Below are 20,510 nucleotides of genomic sequence, written 5' to 3' on the forward strand. Positions count from 1 at the left end.
ACTGGATCTCAGGTACCCTGAAATTTGCATACATGGTGACCAGGGCCTTGTCCTTCCAGTGTTCCTCATTTTCTCTTATCTTGTTGCATGACGCTGGATCCCATGTAGCAGTGAAACTGCCTGTTGGGGTCCTTAGGAAACGTTGAGGTCTGATCTATTTAAGGTCACAGACCTTTATGTTCCAAACCCTAGTGCATTCGGGATGAGCTCTGCCTCCTTGCATTACAGGATTTGAAGCTGCCATGCCTAAAGCTATTTTGAATCTGCAGAAATTAGTGGGACGAGAGTAGAACTGTACATAGGATGTGCAAGAAGCCGGTGGGGGGCTGGGGATGTGGGGCGGCAGTGGAGGGGAAAGAAAGCCACATCTGGAGATGGCACTGTGATTGACATCCCAGGGCAGATACTGTTCTGGAAGGTCCTATTGCCTCTCTAGGGCCTACAGAAATCTAGAATCACGCTGATTCCACCAGTCTCATCTAAACGTTCAGGGTATTTCCTTGCTTAAAGAGAAGCCAAGGGAAAGGAAATATAAAGAGCAAAGCCTGTGACGGTCTACTGCAGCAGTGACAGGGAACGCTTGCTTCATCATAAAGAACATGGAGGGCAGAGCCAGAGAAGTATGAGAGACCTGTTCTCTTTAAATACTTCGGGTTAAAAAGTAAAAGCTTACACGTTTTATGAGTAAAAATTTTAAAATCCTTTGAAATAATGAAATGTGATAACTAAGTAGACAAAGAAAACCATCTGTGAGAGGAAATGAATCCTACAAGAGGTGCAAGAGCAGCACCTATCCTCTGGACTCTCTGGACTTTAGAACTGGTTCCAAACTCCAACAGCTCAGGGCAGTAGGAAGCGCATGCTGGCCCAGGAAGTGTGATGGACTGACCATGAGCTAAGGTTTCCTTCTCTCTCTCTCTCACCAGGAAGTGCTGATGGAGTGACCATGAGCTAAGGTTTTCCCTTCTCTCTCTCTCTCTCTCACCAGGAAGTGCTGATGGACTGACCATGAGCTAGGGTTTTTCCCTCTCTCCCTCTCATAATGTTTTCCACCATGAAAGCCAGATTCCTGCCCATCTTATCAGATTTAAGATTATCAATGAGCCAAAGTACACGAAAAACCTACCGGAAACAAAAGAAAACAAACAGCAAGAAGGAGGAGGAAGGGTTAAGGAAATAAAGGGGGACCAGTTAACTTCAGAGAACAGGGGCACAAGAATATGGCTAATATCCGGGTAAAGATTACAATCACCGGATTCAGATGACTACAGTGGGGAGGACTGGAAAGACTTAGGACATTTTCAAGTGAAAAAATCCTGCATTGCCCTGAGCAGATTCCTCAAAGCATCTGTGTGGGTATATAGAGTCCCTCTCTTGGTTGTTGTCTCAGCGCATGTGTGCTTGTGTTAACAGTTTCTGACATGTAGCCCTATGAACTGGAACCCATGAGCCTGCACACATCAGGAAGAGAAGACCTTTGGCAAAGGTGTGATTTGCTTGTGCAAAGTGGCACACCAGAGACTGCCCGTTCTCTTTGCTGAGGCATTACCTGGTGTCTAACGTGATGCTTCCTCCCCCTCCTCTCTGCTGGGGATTGAACACAGGGGCTCATGGATGCTGGGTATGTGTTCTTCCACTGCACAACTCCATCAGCCCAGTCCTGTCTCTTCAGGCATGTCCTTGTTGTATGGTATGATTGTGAACTTCTTTCCAAATAAGACCGTGTTGTCCACTCCTTACTCACATTTTTCTGACTATGTGTGTGGGGAAAGGTGAATTTTTCTTTTCGAATTAAAAAGAGCCTCTGTGGGTTTTGCTATAAAACACTTTGTATATGAAAAAAAAGTTCTTTTTGGTTATAATAACAAAAGTTGTGACTTTTACTTGTTCTAAAATATTTTTCCTTGTACTTAAGCAAATTTTGTTGCTGGTTTAGTTGCTAAATGAATCGTGTTCTACATTCAGCTCTGAGTTTGTTTTGAAAATAAAGAATGAAAATTTAACCTGCAATCTAGTTGGCCTAATGCTATATTTTGCCTAGAAACTCAAGGGTCAAATTTTGAACCTACATCTTTGTCTTACATGCAAACCATTAAAAGACAAAAATATAGGTTTCTAGTCCATGCAAAGGTTTGAGGGGAAGTTAGCAATGGAGAATCCAAATATAGTAACATAAACTCAGTCTGTCCTCTTTCTATTTATGGGATCAATATAGACTCGACTCAAGGTACCTTAAAAAATCATCTTGCAAAAAAACACAGACACATTTAATTCAATAAATACATTACAAATTTCACACATACACACGGAACCAGAGCTACACATCACAGCGTGAAACCGACAGGAAGTGGTGCGCAAAGCCAGCGTGGAGGAGGCACAAGGACACACGGGCAGGTGGCGGCTGATTTTTGCACCTGGTCAAGCCATCATGGAAAGATCAGCGGGTCAGAAGCCAAGCGAGTAAGGGTGCGTGACGCGAGCATGCAGTGAGGACACTGGGGAGGCAAGCCACAGCACACAGACTCATGGAGTTAATGTATGAAAAAGCTTACTTCGTTTAGAAAGCTCACTAATTGGTCTACCGTTAAATAATCAGTTTTGTCTCCATTGCTGAAAAGAAATGTATTAGAAAAAGTAAGTTTCTGTATATGATGCTACAGTAGGTACGATTTACATGTTGACATTTGCGCATAACTCTAAACTCATTTTCTAACCCTGAAGGAGGTGGATTCTCAAGAGTGGTCAGGGCCTGGAGAGGGGGCAGGAGGAACCCAAGAACAGCGACAAAGGAAAGACAGCATTCCCACTAGGTCACAGAAATTGCCTGTAATATGCAGTTCTTTAGCTCTACCAAAAGACATTCCTTCAGAAACAACATGTAAGTCATCCATTTGAAATTAACTGGAATGAATGGACTTCTCAACCACATATTAACATTCCATCCAAATCGAATCTAGTTAGTTCACATAATGGGTTAATACCTAAAGGAGCAGGTTAAAATTGTAGGTCGTTAGTAAAGCCAATGCCGGGGAGGGGGGGACGTTCCAAGTGCTGTAATTAATCTATGTCAAAGTTTCTTTAAAGAAAAAACAAACCCTCAGAGTGGATTTCTATACTAATAAATTAAGGGGTGAAAAATGTAACCCTGACTAGATATACTAGAGCTAGAGACATATACTTAAAGATTACTGCAAAGATGGTTTCAAAATTTATAGGGGCAAAGATAGCGCTGCATAACACTTCCTTACAACGAGAACTTACATTTTTTTATAAAGGTCTTCTATGTCTGTCCGAGGACAAATCTTTTGTGTCAGTTCATAGAACTTTTCATAAGTAAATGCGGCAGGCTCAATTTCATCGTTCTGTGGAGAAGAAAAGGGACAGGCATTGAAGGAACATCTTTTCCCTTCTTAAAAGCGATGATCTATAAGGTCCTGAAGTAAAGCCCTGGGCACAGCAAATGAGACTTCCCCAGCGATCACGATGGCGTGGGTGACACGTGAGACACTTGGTGACACCTGCCTCCAGCACGGCTTTCTCTGGGAAATCTCTCAGTGATCGAATATACAGAAATTTCTCTCTCTCTTCTTGAGGGAGGAAAGTAAGTGCTCCCGTAGTGGGTATGGGATAATCAAGTCCAATATTTAATGACACCGATTTTGTGAATTTTTAGAGGATCACAGAGCAACCTTTGGGATTTACCTGCCACACTGAAATGTAACTTTCAAATAAGACTTTTAAACAGAGTTGGAGATACACGTCTCTCTTGCAGTACAAAAATTAATTTCAGTGGCTCGAATACAAAGGGTCGTCAGCATAAATGGATAAGACAGAAAGGAATCCTTCATGAAATCCTGCAAGGCTGTGCGGAGGAACTGAATTTATTAGTTAATAATTCACGCTGATGCTAGGCTAGGCTAAGGCGGTGTGGCTGGCTGTTCTAAAATAAACTCCATAAACTAGGAAGAACAGCTGCCCCCTTTCCATCTCACCTTAATAAAGTTGACAAAAAATCGTCTTGAAGTGAAATGGTTGGACTTGAAAACACTTTAAAAAGTGTGACCATGGTCAGTGGAAGGTGAGAAGGAAAATTAACTGTTCTCTGTGTCACTGGCTCCCACTGATGCCCGTTTAACACAGTAACCTAGCTTATCACAGATGAGTGGACCAACAAACAACAGTGACAACGGTTTAGGAATACGGTTAAGTCGGCCAATACCTTTCCGCTGGGCAGACCCAATTCCTTGAGGGCTTGAAAGATCACCTTTTCCGTTTTCCCTGATGCAAAGGTTCTAGTAATACTAGAGCAGGAGAGAAAAAAAAAAAAAAACAACGAGTTACTGCTCATTCTCTTTTCTCTGATGCAACAGTCCAAATACCTTAGAGATGATTGGTTTAGGGAGAAGGAAAAAAAATAAAACTATCTTTTAGTTGACAGTGTTTTACATAACCCCACATTAACTCTTCTCTCTGGTTACCAGAGCCAATTCTAGTCCTTTCGGTGCTTGCGAACAAGTAGGCGTTGGACAAATGCAACGATCCATTTAAAACCTAAGAACTGGTGTTGTTGGGAAGAAACAGGAAAGTGGCTGATGGTCTAGCGGCTCTCAAAGTGCATGTGAATGAGGTTTGCATGTAGGGAAGGCCTGTGGCTCCTGTTCTCCTGGCCTGCATATTCACGACAGTGGACACCCAGTACCAGACATATTTTGGCTGTTTAAACTCCCTTGAGACATCCTGCTATGCTAGCCTTCTAAAGGTCTAGGATTTTACCAGGATCCAATTAATTATTTCATCAGAATCATGACACTTCCTAAGACATGGCATTTCTGAATAGCCTTTTAACTAATTTGTACTAGTTAATTTTGGTAGTAAATTGCACTAAAAATGCTAGTCAAATTTTAACACCTTAATGGCCAAACTTCCTTATGTAAAAGGAGGAGAGAACACCCTACACACATAATAGATGTGTCGGAGATACAATGAAAACTATCTGCATGGAAGGTTAGGGGATATTTGTTAGCCAGACACCTTGTGCACATGGCAACCAGTTTTGTCTCTGCCTATCCAGGGGGCTTATTTGCTCATAGATTAAAAGCCCAGGTCATGAATTACTATGGACCTTGAAAGGCTAAATTTAGATGGGCAGGCTTCACTGAAGATGAAGATGAATTTCAACTGTGAAATGTGGCTTTTCAATGGAGCATTAGCATCTCACACCCATCCTTCACGTACTTCCCACTGTTTCTGTTCAGTGAACGCAGGCACTGACAGCCAGTTCCTCTTGGTGAGTGTGAGAAAGCACCGCTTCAGCTGCTGAGTGCAGCTTACCGAATTAGACCCAGAGGAAGGAGCTTTAGATAAATGCATCCAGATGTGTCTGTTTAAACCATTATAGTTTTATATTAGGTCCATGAAGGCTCCAAGAAGTTTTCTAAGTGTTCTTGAGACAAATGTATTTACACATACAGGAGGCTAACAGTGGAGCGCAGGTGTGCCAGGCGAGCAAGGAAAGCAGATAATGGCTTTCTAGCAGAGGGGCATGTCTATATTTTCTTAAGTCTGGAGAGTTCATTCAACTCTTAAATACCGACTTGGAGTAGATACCATTTGACCTTTCCAAAGTGGCTACTCAATGGGACTTTATCAAAGTATGCATTGATATAATAATTGAGAGGCCACAGCAAGGTTAGGGTGAATAATTTGTGTGTGGCAATCTTGGGGGTCTCCCAGCCTACTCAAGGCTGCTGGATTAGACAGGAATGGTTATGACACGGTGAAACTGACCACTGTGGCCATGAGGTAGGAAGTATGGAGTCCACTTTGTGCCCATATGTGGCCTTCAGTGTTTCTAAGACTTTTGCACACCAACTTCTGACACAGTCACAAAAGACTTCCAGTTAAGGAGCAGGGCACTGCACTTTGTACGGTGCTGCACCTTCAGGATGTGGATGGATGGATCGTGCAAACCATGTTGCTAATATTATTATACCCGAGGTTCTTGGCCTTTCCTTTACTAGCTCCTCCAGACACTGTCCACAAGAATGTAAGTCTCCATCACTCAAGTCTCTAGTCATAGGTCACATTCTGGGTTACAAGGAATGTTAGACAGCAAAGTTATTTTCCAAGCGTGGTCTAAGTGGGAGGATGAACTTCGGTAAGCAGGTGCGTCTGAGAGAAAGGCAGGATGTGCAAGGTCATAGGCAGAAAAAGAAAAGAAACAAGAGGCAAGGAGCTAGGCTCCTTCCTCCATCATCCCTGCAATTTCCTGGGTACTATAGTCTGATTTAATGTTCAAGAGCAGGGGCCTTTCCTAAGCCACACAACGACTACGAAGCCAGATCCCTTTTTAACACAATGTGCATTATATTAATAGTTTCCATTTTAAAACCCCAGAATGGTGGTGAGGAAGTGACATTTTAAAAAGTGTTTATCCTTCACATCCATTAAAACATTCAGGACGATTTGCACGTAATGCTTGGAAGACCATCTACCAAGAGAGTTATCTGCCTTTCGTTGGCTTGGTATCAATTCTACATCAATTCTCACAGCCTGACCCCCAAGTCACAGGTGGCTTGTGTTAAGCACCTATTAATAATGAAAAGCTAAAAAACAAAACAAAACAAAACACGTCAAAAGAGCTAAAGACAACGCCAAAATAGCTAGGCCATTTCTAGCAAAGTGGTGGTGATGATTTTGGATGTGAACAAGCTGCCCGGGGACCCAGAGAACCGGAACTGTGGTGTGATAACATGATGGGCAGAAGGCAGACGAGTGGCGCCAGAGTTACTGGTGAGAGGCACCTGGATCATAATCTTCCCGTTTCCACTCAGTCCGTTTTTTTTCCATCTTTATCATGGAAAAAGAAACTGAATGAAGCACAACAGTCCCTCTCACTTCCATATATACTCTCTAAAGCATGGCTATGCATTGTCTGTGTGGCAAGACTTCTCGGGAACAATGACTAACTACCTCTCTGTTGTTCATGTTTAGGAAAGTTTTCAATAAAATAAGGATCCTTCTGAAATGTCTTCCCCACAGGGGTGCTCACAGGGATTTTTTTTTTCCTAAAAATAAACTTCTAAAAAGCTGACTTGTTTGAAAAAATATTATTGAAAACCTTCCTTCACTTGAGCAGTAGCAAGGCAGCAAAGAACCCTATATATGGATCTGTTAAAGACCACAACAAACGTTTGGGGTCTGCAGCCTAGTAAGCAATCATGAAAGGTTTCATAGAAAATATACTGCACAGGGTCATCCTCGTGGTATCTATGTATTCTAGTTTCCCATAAATACGTATTGCAGACAAGTCACCTGGGAGCTTAAGTTCATGATCCCCATAGCTATAGAACTGAGAAAAATGATGGTATCTAGGGTGTTTCTTCTCTGTATGATGATGTAAGGGGGGACGGAAACATTTGCACAGGAGTACAGAATAGAAACCTTGGTGTAGAATGAAGTACGTAGATAGAGAAGCGGGGAAATGACCCTGGAAATGACCAGGAGTAGCCAGAATGCCACAGCTGAATTGCATCTACCCATTCAAACGTTCTGCACTTGCTGACTTGTTTGTCTTGTGTGCTAAAGATGGATCAGTCTAGGAAAATCGTTGTTTGTCAGTCTATGTCTTTACTAACATCATTTCCAAAGACAACATCAACATGAATTTGAGTCGAAAAATCATGGGAGGCGTGGGCTGGTATACGGGGAGTCTGTGTTTGCTTCAGGCTAAAGGGCACATATCTCCTGGTCTCATGTGGACAGACGATGCCCTAGGGCTGAGCCCAGCTTCTTTGATGTCCATGAATGCTTGCATAAACATCAAGTAATATGACCCGGGAGAGTTTCGTCAAGAATTTCCATAGCTACCCTCACAAGACCTGACAGAGACACATGGGCCATTAGCAAACCCTGAACTGTGAAAGGAAGTGAGACACAGAAAAGAGGGAAGCGTAGGGACTCCTCCCAGAACGAAATGTGCCAGAACTATTTGAGAACACGTGGGGAAGACGTGTCTGGCTCACACCCTCTTCCTTTCGGGTTCCATCTGCCTTTTGTTTTCTGTCACTGTTCACTAGGGCTGGTGAGGGAGGAAGCTCGTCCAACGTGAAAATCTAATGGAACTCTACTGTGCTGATATCGGGGGCCCTCTGGGAGGTGGTTTTGCTGTCCTTGGGATTGGGACTAGCACATTATAAAAGTGCACATAAGACAGTTCTCTGGCCCTCTTCAGGTAAGGGCACCCCTGGAGGAAATCAGTTTGCAATTTGGAAGCCCTGATGGCACCCTGGTCATGCATCGGCCTCCCAAACAGTGAGAAATAAGCTTCTGCTGTGTATAGGCAGGCAGCTGAATTTAGGGGAAGCCCCACCTCCTCTAGGGACCAAATGAGCAGCAACCTTGGACGGGGAGGTGTTGGCCAGAGGCACTGACTTGCCATGGTGCACCTTCACAATGGGGGGCTCTAGCCGGAGGGAGGGAGGTAGCTGTTGCTCAGATAAGTGGAAGGACACAACATGAATCGTGAGAGCCCGGTTAGTCACAGATTAAAATTCAGCGCTACATTTCAAACATCCTTTACCACAGTTGATGCGTCCTGTTCTGGGGGAGGTGCAACTTTATTTCCACTGCTGATTGTTACAAATTGAACTATGAAACGACAGAACCTAAGCTTCCAGAAATATCTTGAAGGCAATGAGCGCATGCAGTCACATTATAGCAGGCTGGGTCTCGGGATGGTGACAGCGAGGCGAGCCGCAAAGAATGTCTCACTTACCTTCTCACTGGAATTTTACCACTCGTGTTGGTCAGAAACGCCAGTTTCATCCAGCTGGAAAAGAAGAGGAACACTGCCTCAGAGCGTCCAACCAGCACCCGCTCCGGATCATTAAGCACTTTGAATAAAGCCTTCTTCATACAGAACGTCTAATCTAAAACTCAGATGATTAGGAGACAAATTGAGGGCCCTCAGATTCTATTGCACTCAGTAAAATATGAATTGAACTCAAGTTACACAATATTTTAATACGTCTTGGTAACACTTACAACATATTTATCGTAAAATATCTATCGTTTGGAATTCAAATTTAAACTATAGAGTCCTATATTTAAAAATGTCACACCCCTAGGGGAATTAGAACTTGAATGTCTGTACTGAGCAAACCATGGTGCCTGTTCACGCTTGTGCCGGGTTTCCTCTTCAGTGAAACACCTGGGTGACAAGTAATGCCAGTGTCTAGCCTCGCTCTGAGAACCAATGGGGATTCACCATTCCCTGCTACCAAAGGTAGGATGGTTAATGAGTGGGAGCCTTGCTTAGTCTTCAGTCCTCAGAGACTTCCTCAGAGTGGTGGGTAACTCTGCTTTCCCCAAGTTCTTGGGACATGTGGGGAACGAGAACTTTCCCGTACATCTTGGAACTGAGACTGTTCTCAGTCAATGACGCCTATTCCTATTATTTCTTGGCGCTAACAGTCTGCAGAGCATCACACCTTTGCGGAAGTTTCTATCTTAGTTCCAGAAGCACAGGTTGCTATTTTGTTTGGGGTACGTTTTAGAGACTAAGTGAGTGAGGGAAGCAGAACGGGCAGGGAACTGGCTTACGCAAACTTGGGTTTCAGTTAGTTTATACATGACCTCATAGGATATGCGCCACTAGCCTTGGTGGTGTAGGGGTTGGCTCTGTTACCCTGTTTCAGTTAGCCATGGCAACAGGAGTACAATCTCCCAGGCATGGGGACTTCCTCTGGAGACGCATCCTCTGGAGAGGACGCACAGTGGGTAAGCAGCCTGTGGCTGGGTGAACAGAAGCTCCATTGCCTAAAGAACTGGTGTCTAGAGCCGGGTGGTGGTGGCGCATGCCTTTAATCCCAGCACTCGGGAAGCAGAGGCAGGCAGATCTCTGTGAGTTCGGGACCAGCCTGGTCTACAAGAGCTAGTTCCAGGACAGGCTCCAAAACCACAGAGAAACCCTGTCTCGAAAAACCAAAAAAAAAAAAAAAAAAAAAAAAAAAGAACTGGTGTCTGTTGGCCACTCAAGTGTAAGTACGCTTTCCATTCACAGTAGGAAACAGTCTCTAGGTTCTCGCTAAGGAAATAAGCACAATGACTGAGGGATGGGAGGCAGCTGCACAGCAAATGGGAAGACGAGCTTTCGAGAGGCTTTCTGCTTTCATTACGTGGTGATCCGGTTCTCCGGTGGAGGACTGTAAAGTTAAGGATTTTGCCCAAAGTGGCAAAGCTGGGGTTTACAGCACCTGCTGAACATCTAAGAGACAGGAGAAGGAAGTGCCCAAAGGACTGAGGGCCCCCAGAGTAAGGCAACGAATCAGTGGGTCGCTCTCTCGGTGCTAGGGCCTTGTTTTTCAGAAGGGGATGACTGTCTCCACAAGGTCTACATATGCTTGCTGTGGTACCTCACCGCTACCTGCCACCCACAGCCCCTACAAAAGCAGGCAGTCACATACAATTATGGACCCCTGGTTATCTGGGATTTCTATCTGAGAAACTGTCACTTGACCCTGAGCAGGGATACAGCTCTATCAGTGTAGGAGACCACTTGGGAGTCCAGGAACAGAGAGCTGCAGTAAGATCTTCAGGCCTTGACTGAATCACTGACTGAAATTTTAGAAAGACATTTCAAAGAACCCTGAGATCCGTGATTGCATGTTAAACAGGAAGCGGTATTGCTGGGGGAAGGACTTCCTGCTATACCTCAGCAGCAGGTGCGTTTTCAAATGTTTCTCCTGGCTATAGCCTCAAACTGTCGCCTTGACGCAGTGGAGACCTGAGATACCCTCGCCCCCAGCCGGGCATGCAGAGACACCTAGCAGAAGACGGAGTTTAGGAGGCATAAACCCAATGCTTGTAACACTTAGAGGACCGAGTGGCCAGTGGCTTTTGTGCATCAACCTTTTTTTTTTTTTTTTTTTTTTTTTTGATGCATGTTTTGTGAAGGGGAGTCATCACATGTGCCTGGATAAGTGGTATAAATACAGGCGTGTGTGTCACCTTCCAAATTCAGGGGTTCAGAAGGAAAGGCAGGCTAGGATTGGCCCGATCATAGGCAGTGCAGTCTTTACCTCGTGATCAGAACACTTGGTAGACAGTTTCTAAGAACAAGAGGTATTGCAAACAAAACTCACTGTTTCTTGAGGCATGTCATCGGACTGACGTTGTTTGCCCTGAAGTTGTGAATGATTGATCTCAGGCCTTCCACCCATTGCTGAAAATAGAAGAAAAAAAAATCCCAGTGAGCAATCTTCTGCAGCAGGTACAGTGTTTTTATTAGACAGCCCGCCTCCTCTGTGCAATCAAACCACACACTCTCCTTCCCTCCCCTTCTACCACACAGCATCTATATTTTACATGCTTGCATTTTATTCTTTAATATACAGCTTTCATTCTTCCTGTGGCATCTACAAGGCATGAAAGAAAGACTGGATTGCCTCAAAAAGATGCCACCCACTGCTTGACTTGCTAAGCTTTCTACTTGCAGCCTGTTTAAATATAAGCCTTATCATTTTAGCTGCTCAGCTCTTTCTAAGCCATCTGAACAGTACATGCTGATACATTTACCTCCTCCATCTTAGAGGGCAATGTGAGGAGGCCCTTCATTACAGCTCCGTCTGATTCGCTCCATCTGCACTGCTTACATAGGTTACCTGTCTGCATTTTCCAGCAAAGCCTTAAAAAGTAAAATGATTTCTTGCCTGCTATGAGGGTAGCCAGAGCAGGCAGGGATGTGCTCACACAATTTCTGTATAAGGACTTGGGCCTCAACTGTAGCTCATACCATCGCTCCATGGGATTACAAGGAAAAGTGAAGACAGATGGAGGATGTCAGGGAAGAACTTTGGGTCTGTAAAAGGGCATTTTACTAGAGAAGGCTAGCCCATGAACTAAAGCCAGCACTGCTCGTGGGTCCAACATCTGACACTAATGAATGCCCCCAAAGAGTGACACCTTGGCAGCATGCTTTGTAACTGATGCCTAGGAATGAACAGAGTTAAGGCTCCTCTCCAGGCCATCCCTTCCCTTCCCTCCCTGGGTTTACATCTAGAGCCAATGGAAGAACAGTATTCTGGATGGGTGGTAACATAAATGTGAACTCTGCTCTCATTGATCGCATGATGCCTTAAACTCAAGTTGAACAGATCTAACCGGCTGTCACAGCTAGCACGCAAGTGTTCCAAAGCCATGACAAGGCTTCTAGGCACCGTGCCGAGAGTGCCCGGGAGAAACACAGTTGTCACCACAGAAGTTCCAGCTGCACAGCACTTCCCAAGAGCACCAGGCTTCATGCCATGAGGAATGGGAGATTTCATCTGTACAAGGCCTGAGCTGCTGACTGAGTTATATGAGTGTGGGGTTTGGGTTTTGGTATTTGCTGTCTTCTCATTTTAATTTTGGTAAAACATGCAGAACCTAAATGTTTCTCTCTCAGGGGCATTAGAAAATTCAGCAAGTCCTGCACCCATCCCCACCATCTGTGCCTTCCCCTTGACCCCCACGAGCCACCATTCTGATTTTTGTGTCTATGCAAAAACACAGACTTATGCTAGGCATCTCAAACAAGACTAATCACGTAGGATTTGCCATGTTCTGACTGGCTTACTTCTCTAGGCATAATGCTCTCATTTAACATGTGAATCATGTTAAACATGGATCATCCACCCCGTCTTCCTTCGATGGGCACCTGAGCTCCTTCTTCACTTTGGATACTGTAAATAATGATATAAACTATTTTGCATTAAGTGCCCATAGGATCACACGAGAATTCTTTTAACTTTAAAGGGAGATGCCACGCTGCTTTCCGTGACAGCTATGTCATTCTCCATTTCTACCAACAGTGCATGAGGGTGCTAACTCCTACATCCTCACTAGCGCCTATTTCTTTTATAGGTGTCATCCTGTTGGCTGTGAAGCTAGTGGCTCTTGCTGCCTCTGAATGTTCCAGTCATTGCTAACAGCTTTCTGGTGGGCGATAGAGGGCCTCTGAGAGGCATCTTTCCTTCTGCAGCTGACAAAGACCTTTTTTTTTTTTTTCTGAGAACTGCAAAGAGCATCAAAAGCTTCAACAAAACAGGTAAGGTCTGGGGACAGAGAGAGAAAAAGAAATGAAAGGGGAGCTTTAAAGAATTGCTTCGTTTCTCATCATCAGACCTCTGGTCCTCCTTCAGGCTAAATATGGACTTGGTTCCCGAGAGATTCTCGAATATCCTGTTATTGGCCTAACAAACCACGGGCCCACACAGTTTCCCAGGAGCAGACAGAAAAAGCACAAACAATTTGGATGGCATTAACCGAGGGCATTTTCTCAACCTGAAGGTTTGAGTTATGTTCCAAAACACAGAACAAAGTCCCCAGTTTCCTAGGGCAAGTGGCCGGGGCAGAGAAAACAACACTGCTGTTTTTGATCGTGCTAATTTAGTTGTTTCTAGAAATAACCTCAGGACACTGGGTGGGGGTGGGGGACATTCAGGAGGTTTAAGCCGCCTTCATCCATTTTTTTTTTTTTTTAAACAGCATTGGTGAAGACTCTTGTTTATTAGAATGGAAAGGTAATGACCTTTGGGGTCACCACAAGACCCATGCAGTAGCAAACGCCACCAACACCCTCAGGATCTGCTCAGCACTGGGCATGGAGGCTGTGCTGTATTCACTTTGCAAAGATGAAAGCAAGACCTGGGGCCTTGCCCAGAGTCACAGAGCAGGGGCAGAGCCTGGGCAGAGCAGGGGCAGTTACAGAGCTGTGGCAGGCCTTCCTGTTGGGGTATTTTCACTCAGTGGCTTGGTCCACCTCTCCCTGTCTAATGAAGGAGAGCTCTTTCATGCCTCCCCCAGCTCCCTGCCACTACTCAAGTCAAACACACAGTATACTGAGTCCTAGTGACTATAGGAAAAGCATTAGTGCTAGGCAAACGTTCTTTTCAGACATTAAATAGAGAGATGCCAGCAGGTGTCAGTAGAGTCCCAGAGTTTTCGTTAAAGTTTTGCTAGGTGTGAGTTACAAGCATGTTGACGCTTTGATTATTGCCAGATTAACAGTTTTAAAATGGTGATTTAAGATATACCTGTTTGAATTGCTTAAAATAAGCTTGAATAATTTATCAGCATTACACCTTTAGAGGTGCATCTTGGAGCCCTTGGGTAACAGCCAGGCCTGTTGGGGCCTTAGGCCTGCCACATTGGTCACTTTCTCATAATCTTGTCCTGAGTAGACACAAGCAACCTGGGTGCAACATAACTTGGCCATGGCACGAAGCAGCACCTGACCATGAAAGTGGGGTGTGGTTTCTCTGCTGTTCTGGCAGACTGTAGCTTCACTAAACTCTCTCACCTTTTAAAATTTAGTTTTATTTATTTTATTTGTGCTGAATATTGAAGCCAACACCTTGAGCACACTAAACACACATTCTACCACCAATAACCCCTTTATTCTCTCACTCTTTAAACCTTTCTAAATTAAGACTTGTATCTCTTCTCAGGAAAAATAGAATCCTTGAGGAGACATCTGAAGGATTTTTCTGGGCATGTAGGAGACTATTTTCTAGCACTCCTTGACCTTATTTTCTCCGCGCAGACAGTCAAACAGCACCCAACCTCCTGGCAAAAGTCTGGGCCTTCCTCCTTATCTATCTTCTTGCTGAACAACACTAGGGAACACTGTCCCAAACAAAAAGAGCCCATCCCCATTAAGAGAATGCAGAAACATGCAGTTACAACAAAACTAGACTAAAACCACACGAATTTAAACTGAGCAGAAATGTTTTTCCTTTAAAAAAAAAATAAGGCACAGGCAAGGGGTTCTCTGCAAGTTCAAGGTCAGATTGGTCTGAAAAGCTCAGGAAGCCAGCACTGTGGTTTAGCTTCCTCCTCCCTATTCCATGTCCTAGGTTCCAGTTCAGGTTTTTCTAGAGCCAAAATCACCCCAAATCTTCTTATTCATCCCAGGAGACCACCAACACAATTTCACTGCATTCTTCAGATCCTGCTCTACACGTACTGGGAATCACCCCAAGGAAATATGCCCAACAGTTGCCATAGACCTGCTAGTTTAAGTACCCCAGTAGCTAGGAGTGGAGGTACACACTGGCAAACCTAGGTGCCAGCCTGGGATATACTGTGAGAGCTTCTCTCCCTTCCTTCCTTCCTTCCTTCCTTCCTTCCTTCCTTCCTTCCTTCCTCCCTCCCTCCCTCCCTCCCTCCCTCCCTCCCTCCCTCCCCATGCCTCCCTTCCCTCACCTTCTGCATTAGAATCAGGATAACTTATAAGTTATTAAAACGTAAGCAGTCATGTCTAATCTCCTGACTCAGTATGTAGGAATCGGGTGTCATAGAATAGGGAAAAGAAATCTGTTTCTAATTTTTAATTTTTGGAGATGGGGCATGTAAAGTAGGGTGTCACAAACAGGAGGTGAGTGCTTTAACACTGACCCATAGCCTCAGCCCAGAGAAATCTGTTTCTAATTAAGTTTTGCAGTTGATTCTTCTGGAAACTGCTGTGAAATAATGCTCTTGTACATTATAAAGATTTATCACTCATATTGGATTAATAAAACACTGATTGGCCAGTAGCCAGGCAGGAAATATAAGCAGGGGACCAGACTCAGTGGCTTCTAAGAAGAGGAAAGGCAGAGACATAGTTGTCAATTAGAAATAGAGGGAGCAAGATGAGAATGCCTCTTGAGAAAGGTACCAAATCACACAGCTAAGCATAGTTAAGAATTATAGGTTAATTTAAATTGCAAGAGCCAGTTAGTAATAAGCCTGAACAATAGGCCAATCAGTTTACAATTAACATAAGGCTCTGTTTATTTGGGACTGAACGGCTACAGGACCAGATGGGACAGAAACTTATATCTACAGTAAAGTCCAACTGAAGAAACAAGTTCTAAACATATAATACAGACACATGGAAACACACACACACACACACACACACACACAGACAAATGGATAAACAGACACACACACATAGACACACATGGACCATGACACAAACACTCCACTCAGTTGTGATTCTCAGCCAAGGGCAGCAAGATTTCCAGGGAAATTGTTAGAAATGTAGTCTTGGGTGTCATAGCAGATGGCGATGCCAGCATCTACATTTGCCAGGTGAGCCTATGCATATTCATTTGAAAAGTACTTCATTCCAACTTAAGTATCCCACTACCCCATCCAGAAGGGTCTAGCTAGGCTGTTTCTGTGGGAATCTGTTTAAGCCATAATAAAATGCTATAACTAGGTGGCCTATAGAAAAAAATACATTTATTTCTCATATTTCTGGAGGCTGGGAAGACCGAGATCAAAGAACCAGCAAATGCGGTGTTTAGTGAGTGCCCATGTTCTGGTTCACAGAGAGTGTCCTCTAGCCATGTCTGCACATTGTGGGAAAATGACATGTGTCTCCCAGGACTCCCTTTATTTCTCTCCAAACTTCTCACTCTCACAATCCCATCTCCTCCTAAAGGCCAGATCCCATAATGTCATTGTCTTAGGGACTAAAAGTTCAAAGCATGAACACAGTGGGATATACAGCTTTAAGGAAGCTGATGTTGTAAGTATGCTCCAACAAAAGCAACTTAAGGGAGAAACGTTTATTCTGGCTTAAAATTCAACTGCAGTCTATCAGGGCTGGGAAGCCAAGGAACAAGGACCTCGCTGGTGCAGCTGGGCACATACATCCAGTCAGAAAGCAGAGGGTAATGAATGCTTGCTAATGTTGAGCTCCTTTTCGTCAATGTATTCAGTCCAGGATCCTCTCTGCCTGACCCAACCACAATTAAGATGTCCCCCCCACCCCGTTAATTAATATAGTCAAGACAATCCCCTGCAGGCAGGCCTAGAAACTCAGCTCTCAGATTCTAGATTCTATGACACTAACCATCACAGATGTCATACAACCCTGGACCGAACCTTCTAACACCTTGAGGCAAGTAACCCTCCTTTGGGGTTCTTTCTCTGTGTATTTTGGTCACAGTCATGGTTGGGAAGGCTAGTGAATACTTAAGAAATTTTGGAGCAGGTTTCTAGAGGTAGTGATTTAAGTACTTCCTAGGTCCTTATCAGAAATTCCCTACGGGTCCCCATTATTCTGCACTTTAACCCTACAGACAACTTTAACATAAGAATCATGATAGTATGCATATGAGAGAAGAAGACAACTGAAGGGGACGTGATTGCTGGAGGATGGGCCGGAATTAGGAGAGTGCCGCCTTATCCCTCAGGAACTTTATATTAATTATAACTCACTTTTCTTATACATAATTTATGTATAATAACCATTAGGCTTTTGAATCAAGTTGTTCAAATGAGAAATAACCACCCTCAGATAGAGTACTGCCATTCAGAACATTTCTATATTTGAAATCTTCATCCCTTGGTTTTTGATAAAACCTTTCAAGCACCCATCTCCCCCACTGCATTGCTAAAGTCATTTATGGAGAGTTTCAGCTACTACCATGGCAGTGCAAACTGCCACAGGCAGCTTGGTTACGGAGATGCAACACAGTCATGGAAACCCCAAGCTGCTAGTTTCTAGGATCCTATGGGCAGCATGGGTCGGCCTGAAAAGAGCCTGTTAATGAACAAAATTGGGAAGTTTGTGCATAAAATTAAAACAGTAGCTAGTATGAAGAGTGGGTTTCTTGGGAGAATGCTTACCAGACTATACCACAGAAACCAGAGACCGGTACACGCCCCGGGATGGTGGTAATAATGATCAGACTATGACTTGGGCCACTGACTCCAGTCAGCAAAAGATTCCAGGGGCCAGTGACCAACAGTTCAGATTCTCATGTCACCATAGCCTTCAGCACAGGACTGAGGTCCAAGAACTAAGAAACTGCAGAGGATGGAGGTTGAATAAATAGGAGCTGGCTACAAAAGTTTATGTGCCACAGACCAAGCTTAAATTGTGTTACCACCTAAATACCTTATATTCATGTATGAAACTATAAGACTTTAATAACAACAACAACAATAATAAAGTTTAAAAAAAAACATGTCTACTTTCTCCTGGCTCTACTACAGAGAAATTCAGGCACTTGTCATAACTCCCAAGGTGCTGGGATTCCTGCATGCAAATACACAGACGATAGTGTCAACAGCAAGAACAAACTAGGCAAGGAAACCTGAAAGTCACCTCCAATGATGGACATGAAAAAAGAGAGGAAGATGACAGAGTTGGGCTATGATGATGGAGCTAAGGCACAGCCAGCTGAAAAGCCCGAGATGCACAGTGAGATTCCTGTGTTGCAATAACAACTAGCAAACCACCCCCGAGGCAAGGGACCAGGAAGGTAAGAGAGGTCTATCTGCAACTCGGTGGAGAAAGACAACCAAATCATAATCCCAGAAGCTCTCTGGAAATGACTGAAATTTTCACCATGTGTCTGAATTTGGATGGAGAGCTATGAGAGTTGAAGAGAGGGACCAGAGCCTTTTCCTTGACACGGTCTGGAAGTCTCCGAGCCATAGACAGTCTTCATCCTTTCAGGAGAGAAGCTGGAGAAAGCTAAAGAAAAACCAGATTCCTACACCACTTTCTGGATTGGAGGATGAGTGGCTGGGTAGCAAGCAGGCTATGCATATGGGTGGCATGTTTGTCAGACAGAGCTGGCAAGGCTTGGGTGGTATTTAGATACTCCTGGTCAGGATTAGTGCAGTCATTCAGACAGTCAAAACAGCCAGTCAGTCTGGCTGGTTATCTTGACAACACTGGAGAGTTAGGTCAAAGAGGACCTTTAAATAGTCATTAGATAGGGGAGGGCAAACACCACAGTGCTGTTCTCGGTAATAACTCAGGCAAGTGTCACTTCAGATGCCATCTGTCCACTGGCATTACTCAGGTTTTGTTCATTGCCTAAGATTGATTTCATAGATATCTTGTAACATATCCTTTTGTTTCTACAGAATCTTACCCCACTTACTCCACAGACTGTTACAAATAAAATAGGAGAAAGAAAACCTAGGCATAGTCAATATATGTAGAGGCTTTATGCTTGCTTTTATCTCCTGACTTCAGATAAATGGCATGTGTTAATGCTTCGAAGTCTGAGGTACACCTATATCCCTACAAAGCCCCAAGAGCATTTGGAAGAAAACGAGGTAATTCCATTTATTTCATACAGCACTCGTCTGACATTCATACAGGGTGCTCTAAAATATTTGAGGAACTTTATATTTTTGAGAAAACTAAGAACATCAATCTTCATATATCAGAAACCATTAGTTTCCTTAGAGATATATTTGTCTCAACTGTTGATATTGCAGCATCCTGATGGCAATGAATGAGGAGGCAGCTGGTGTGTTCAAGTCCATACATGAAGATGCATCCCCATAGAAACCTCACCTCTGGTGCCCAAGGTCACATTCCTCCAGATAATACACCAACTGACACTGTTTGGAAAATTATTTTAGACCAAAGTAAATGTTCTTTTGACCTGCAGATCATGTTACCTGTCCAGTTTCTTTCTATGTTACAAAACATCAGTCAGAGGTTCTCTGACTGGTTCTGTCCAGATAGCCAGCACCAACCTGTTTAGTCCAAACAAGTCAGATCTATAGGTAAGCCCATAAAACATGATTTTCAGCATAAGAAGTATTAGAAGCGATTAAAAAAAAAAGAGCCTCTGTCCTTGGATTTTGTTATCTAAGGTTCTATCCTTTAAGGGGAGGTCCCCACCACACACTCATCCAATAGTGGGAACCAGAGGGCACATTGACAATAAATAGAATGGTTACGGCACAAATTAATAAATGAATGCCAAGACTGCATCATTGTTTTGGTACTGCTGGAATAATATCCGGCTAAATGATACCTTCATAACATAGTTATTCTGTCTGCAGAGCAGTGTTTCTGAAAGATTTAAATAGGTACTCCTTCAACAGAAAAAGAAAGAAGGAAGGGAGGAAGGAAAAGAAAGGAGGAAAGGAGGGAGGGAGGGAGGGAGGGAGGGAGGGAAGTGGGAAATAGCTAAACACTCATAACCCTCCTCACTGAGCTCCCCATGAGGGTAAGAGTGCCTGCCTCCAAATGTGCTCTCTTGATCAACAGTGTTATGATGGTAGATGTTTCTAAGCGTATACCTCCCACAGAATACCAACCTCATTAAAGTTATTCACTTAAGCACTGCAGTAAAAGCATACTGGTCACACTTCTGTCTTTATACTGATGAGAAAATTTTATAGCTCTGAGAGCAGCACAGCAGGGTTAGAACTCGAGACCAAGAGCAGAGCCTGGCACCAAGGGTGCATAACATCAGAGTTGATGGGACCTGGGCAAGTTCAACGCTTAAGGCCACATCTCTTCTATGTCAGGAGGACCATCGTTAACACTCATTCAGTTTCATTGTTGTGATATTAGATAGTATGCACAACACTTTGAAGAGTGTCTGACACATATCTAAACTTAGGACTAGAAGTGTTTGGTATTTCTTCAGATTATGGAATATTTGTATATACAATATGTTTATAACATAATATTATAACATTATCATATATTA

General features: G+C 43.7%; 1 protein-coding gene across 6 annotated transcripts in view; it reads right to left on the bottom strand.

Moving 5' to 3' along the window:
• Plcb4 (phospholipase C beta 4) overlaps positions 1-20,510 on the bottom strand; it is a 357,655-nt gene that overhangs the window by 89,073 nt on the left and 248,072 nt on the right. For all 6 annotated transcript variants that reach the window (XM_050134224.1, XM_050134229.1, XM_050134227.1 and 3 more), the window contains exons 8-12: positions 11,145-11,224; positions 8,777-8,830; positions 4,220-4,301; positions 3,262-3,362; positions 2,553-2,610 (exon numbers count right to left, since the gene is read on the bottom strand). In XM_050134224.1, coding sequence (XP_049990181.1) covers positions 2,553-2,610; positions 3,262-3,362; positions 4,220-4,301; positions 8,777-8,830; positions 11,145-11,224 — 375 coding nt within the window. The remainder of the gene's footprint in view (positions 1-2,552; positions 2,611-3,261; positions 3,363-4,219; positions 4,302-8,776; positions 8,831-11,144; positions 11,225-20,510) is intronic.

The sequence above is a fragment of the Alexandromys fortis genome, unplaced genomic scaffold (assembly GCF_014885135.2).
Source record: "Alexandromys fortis isolate MF-2015 unplaced genomic scaffold, M_Fortis_MF-2015_v1.1 scaffold_6, whole genome shotgun sequence".
Lineage (NCBI taxonomy): Eukaryota > Metazoa > Chordata > Mammalia > Rodentia > Cricetidae > Alexandromys > Alexandromys fortis.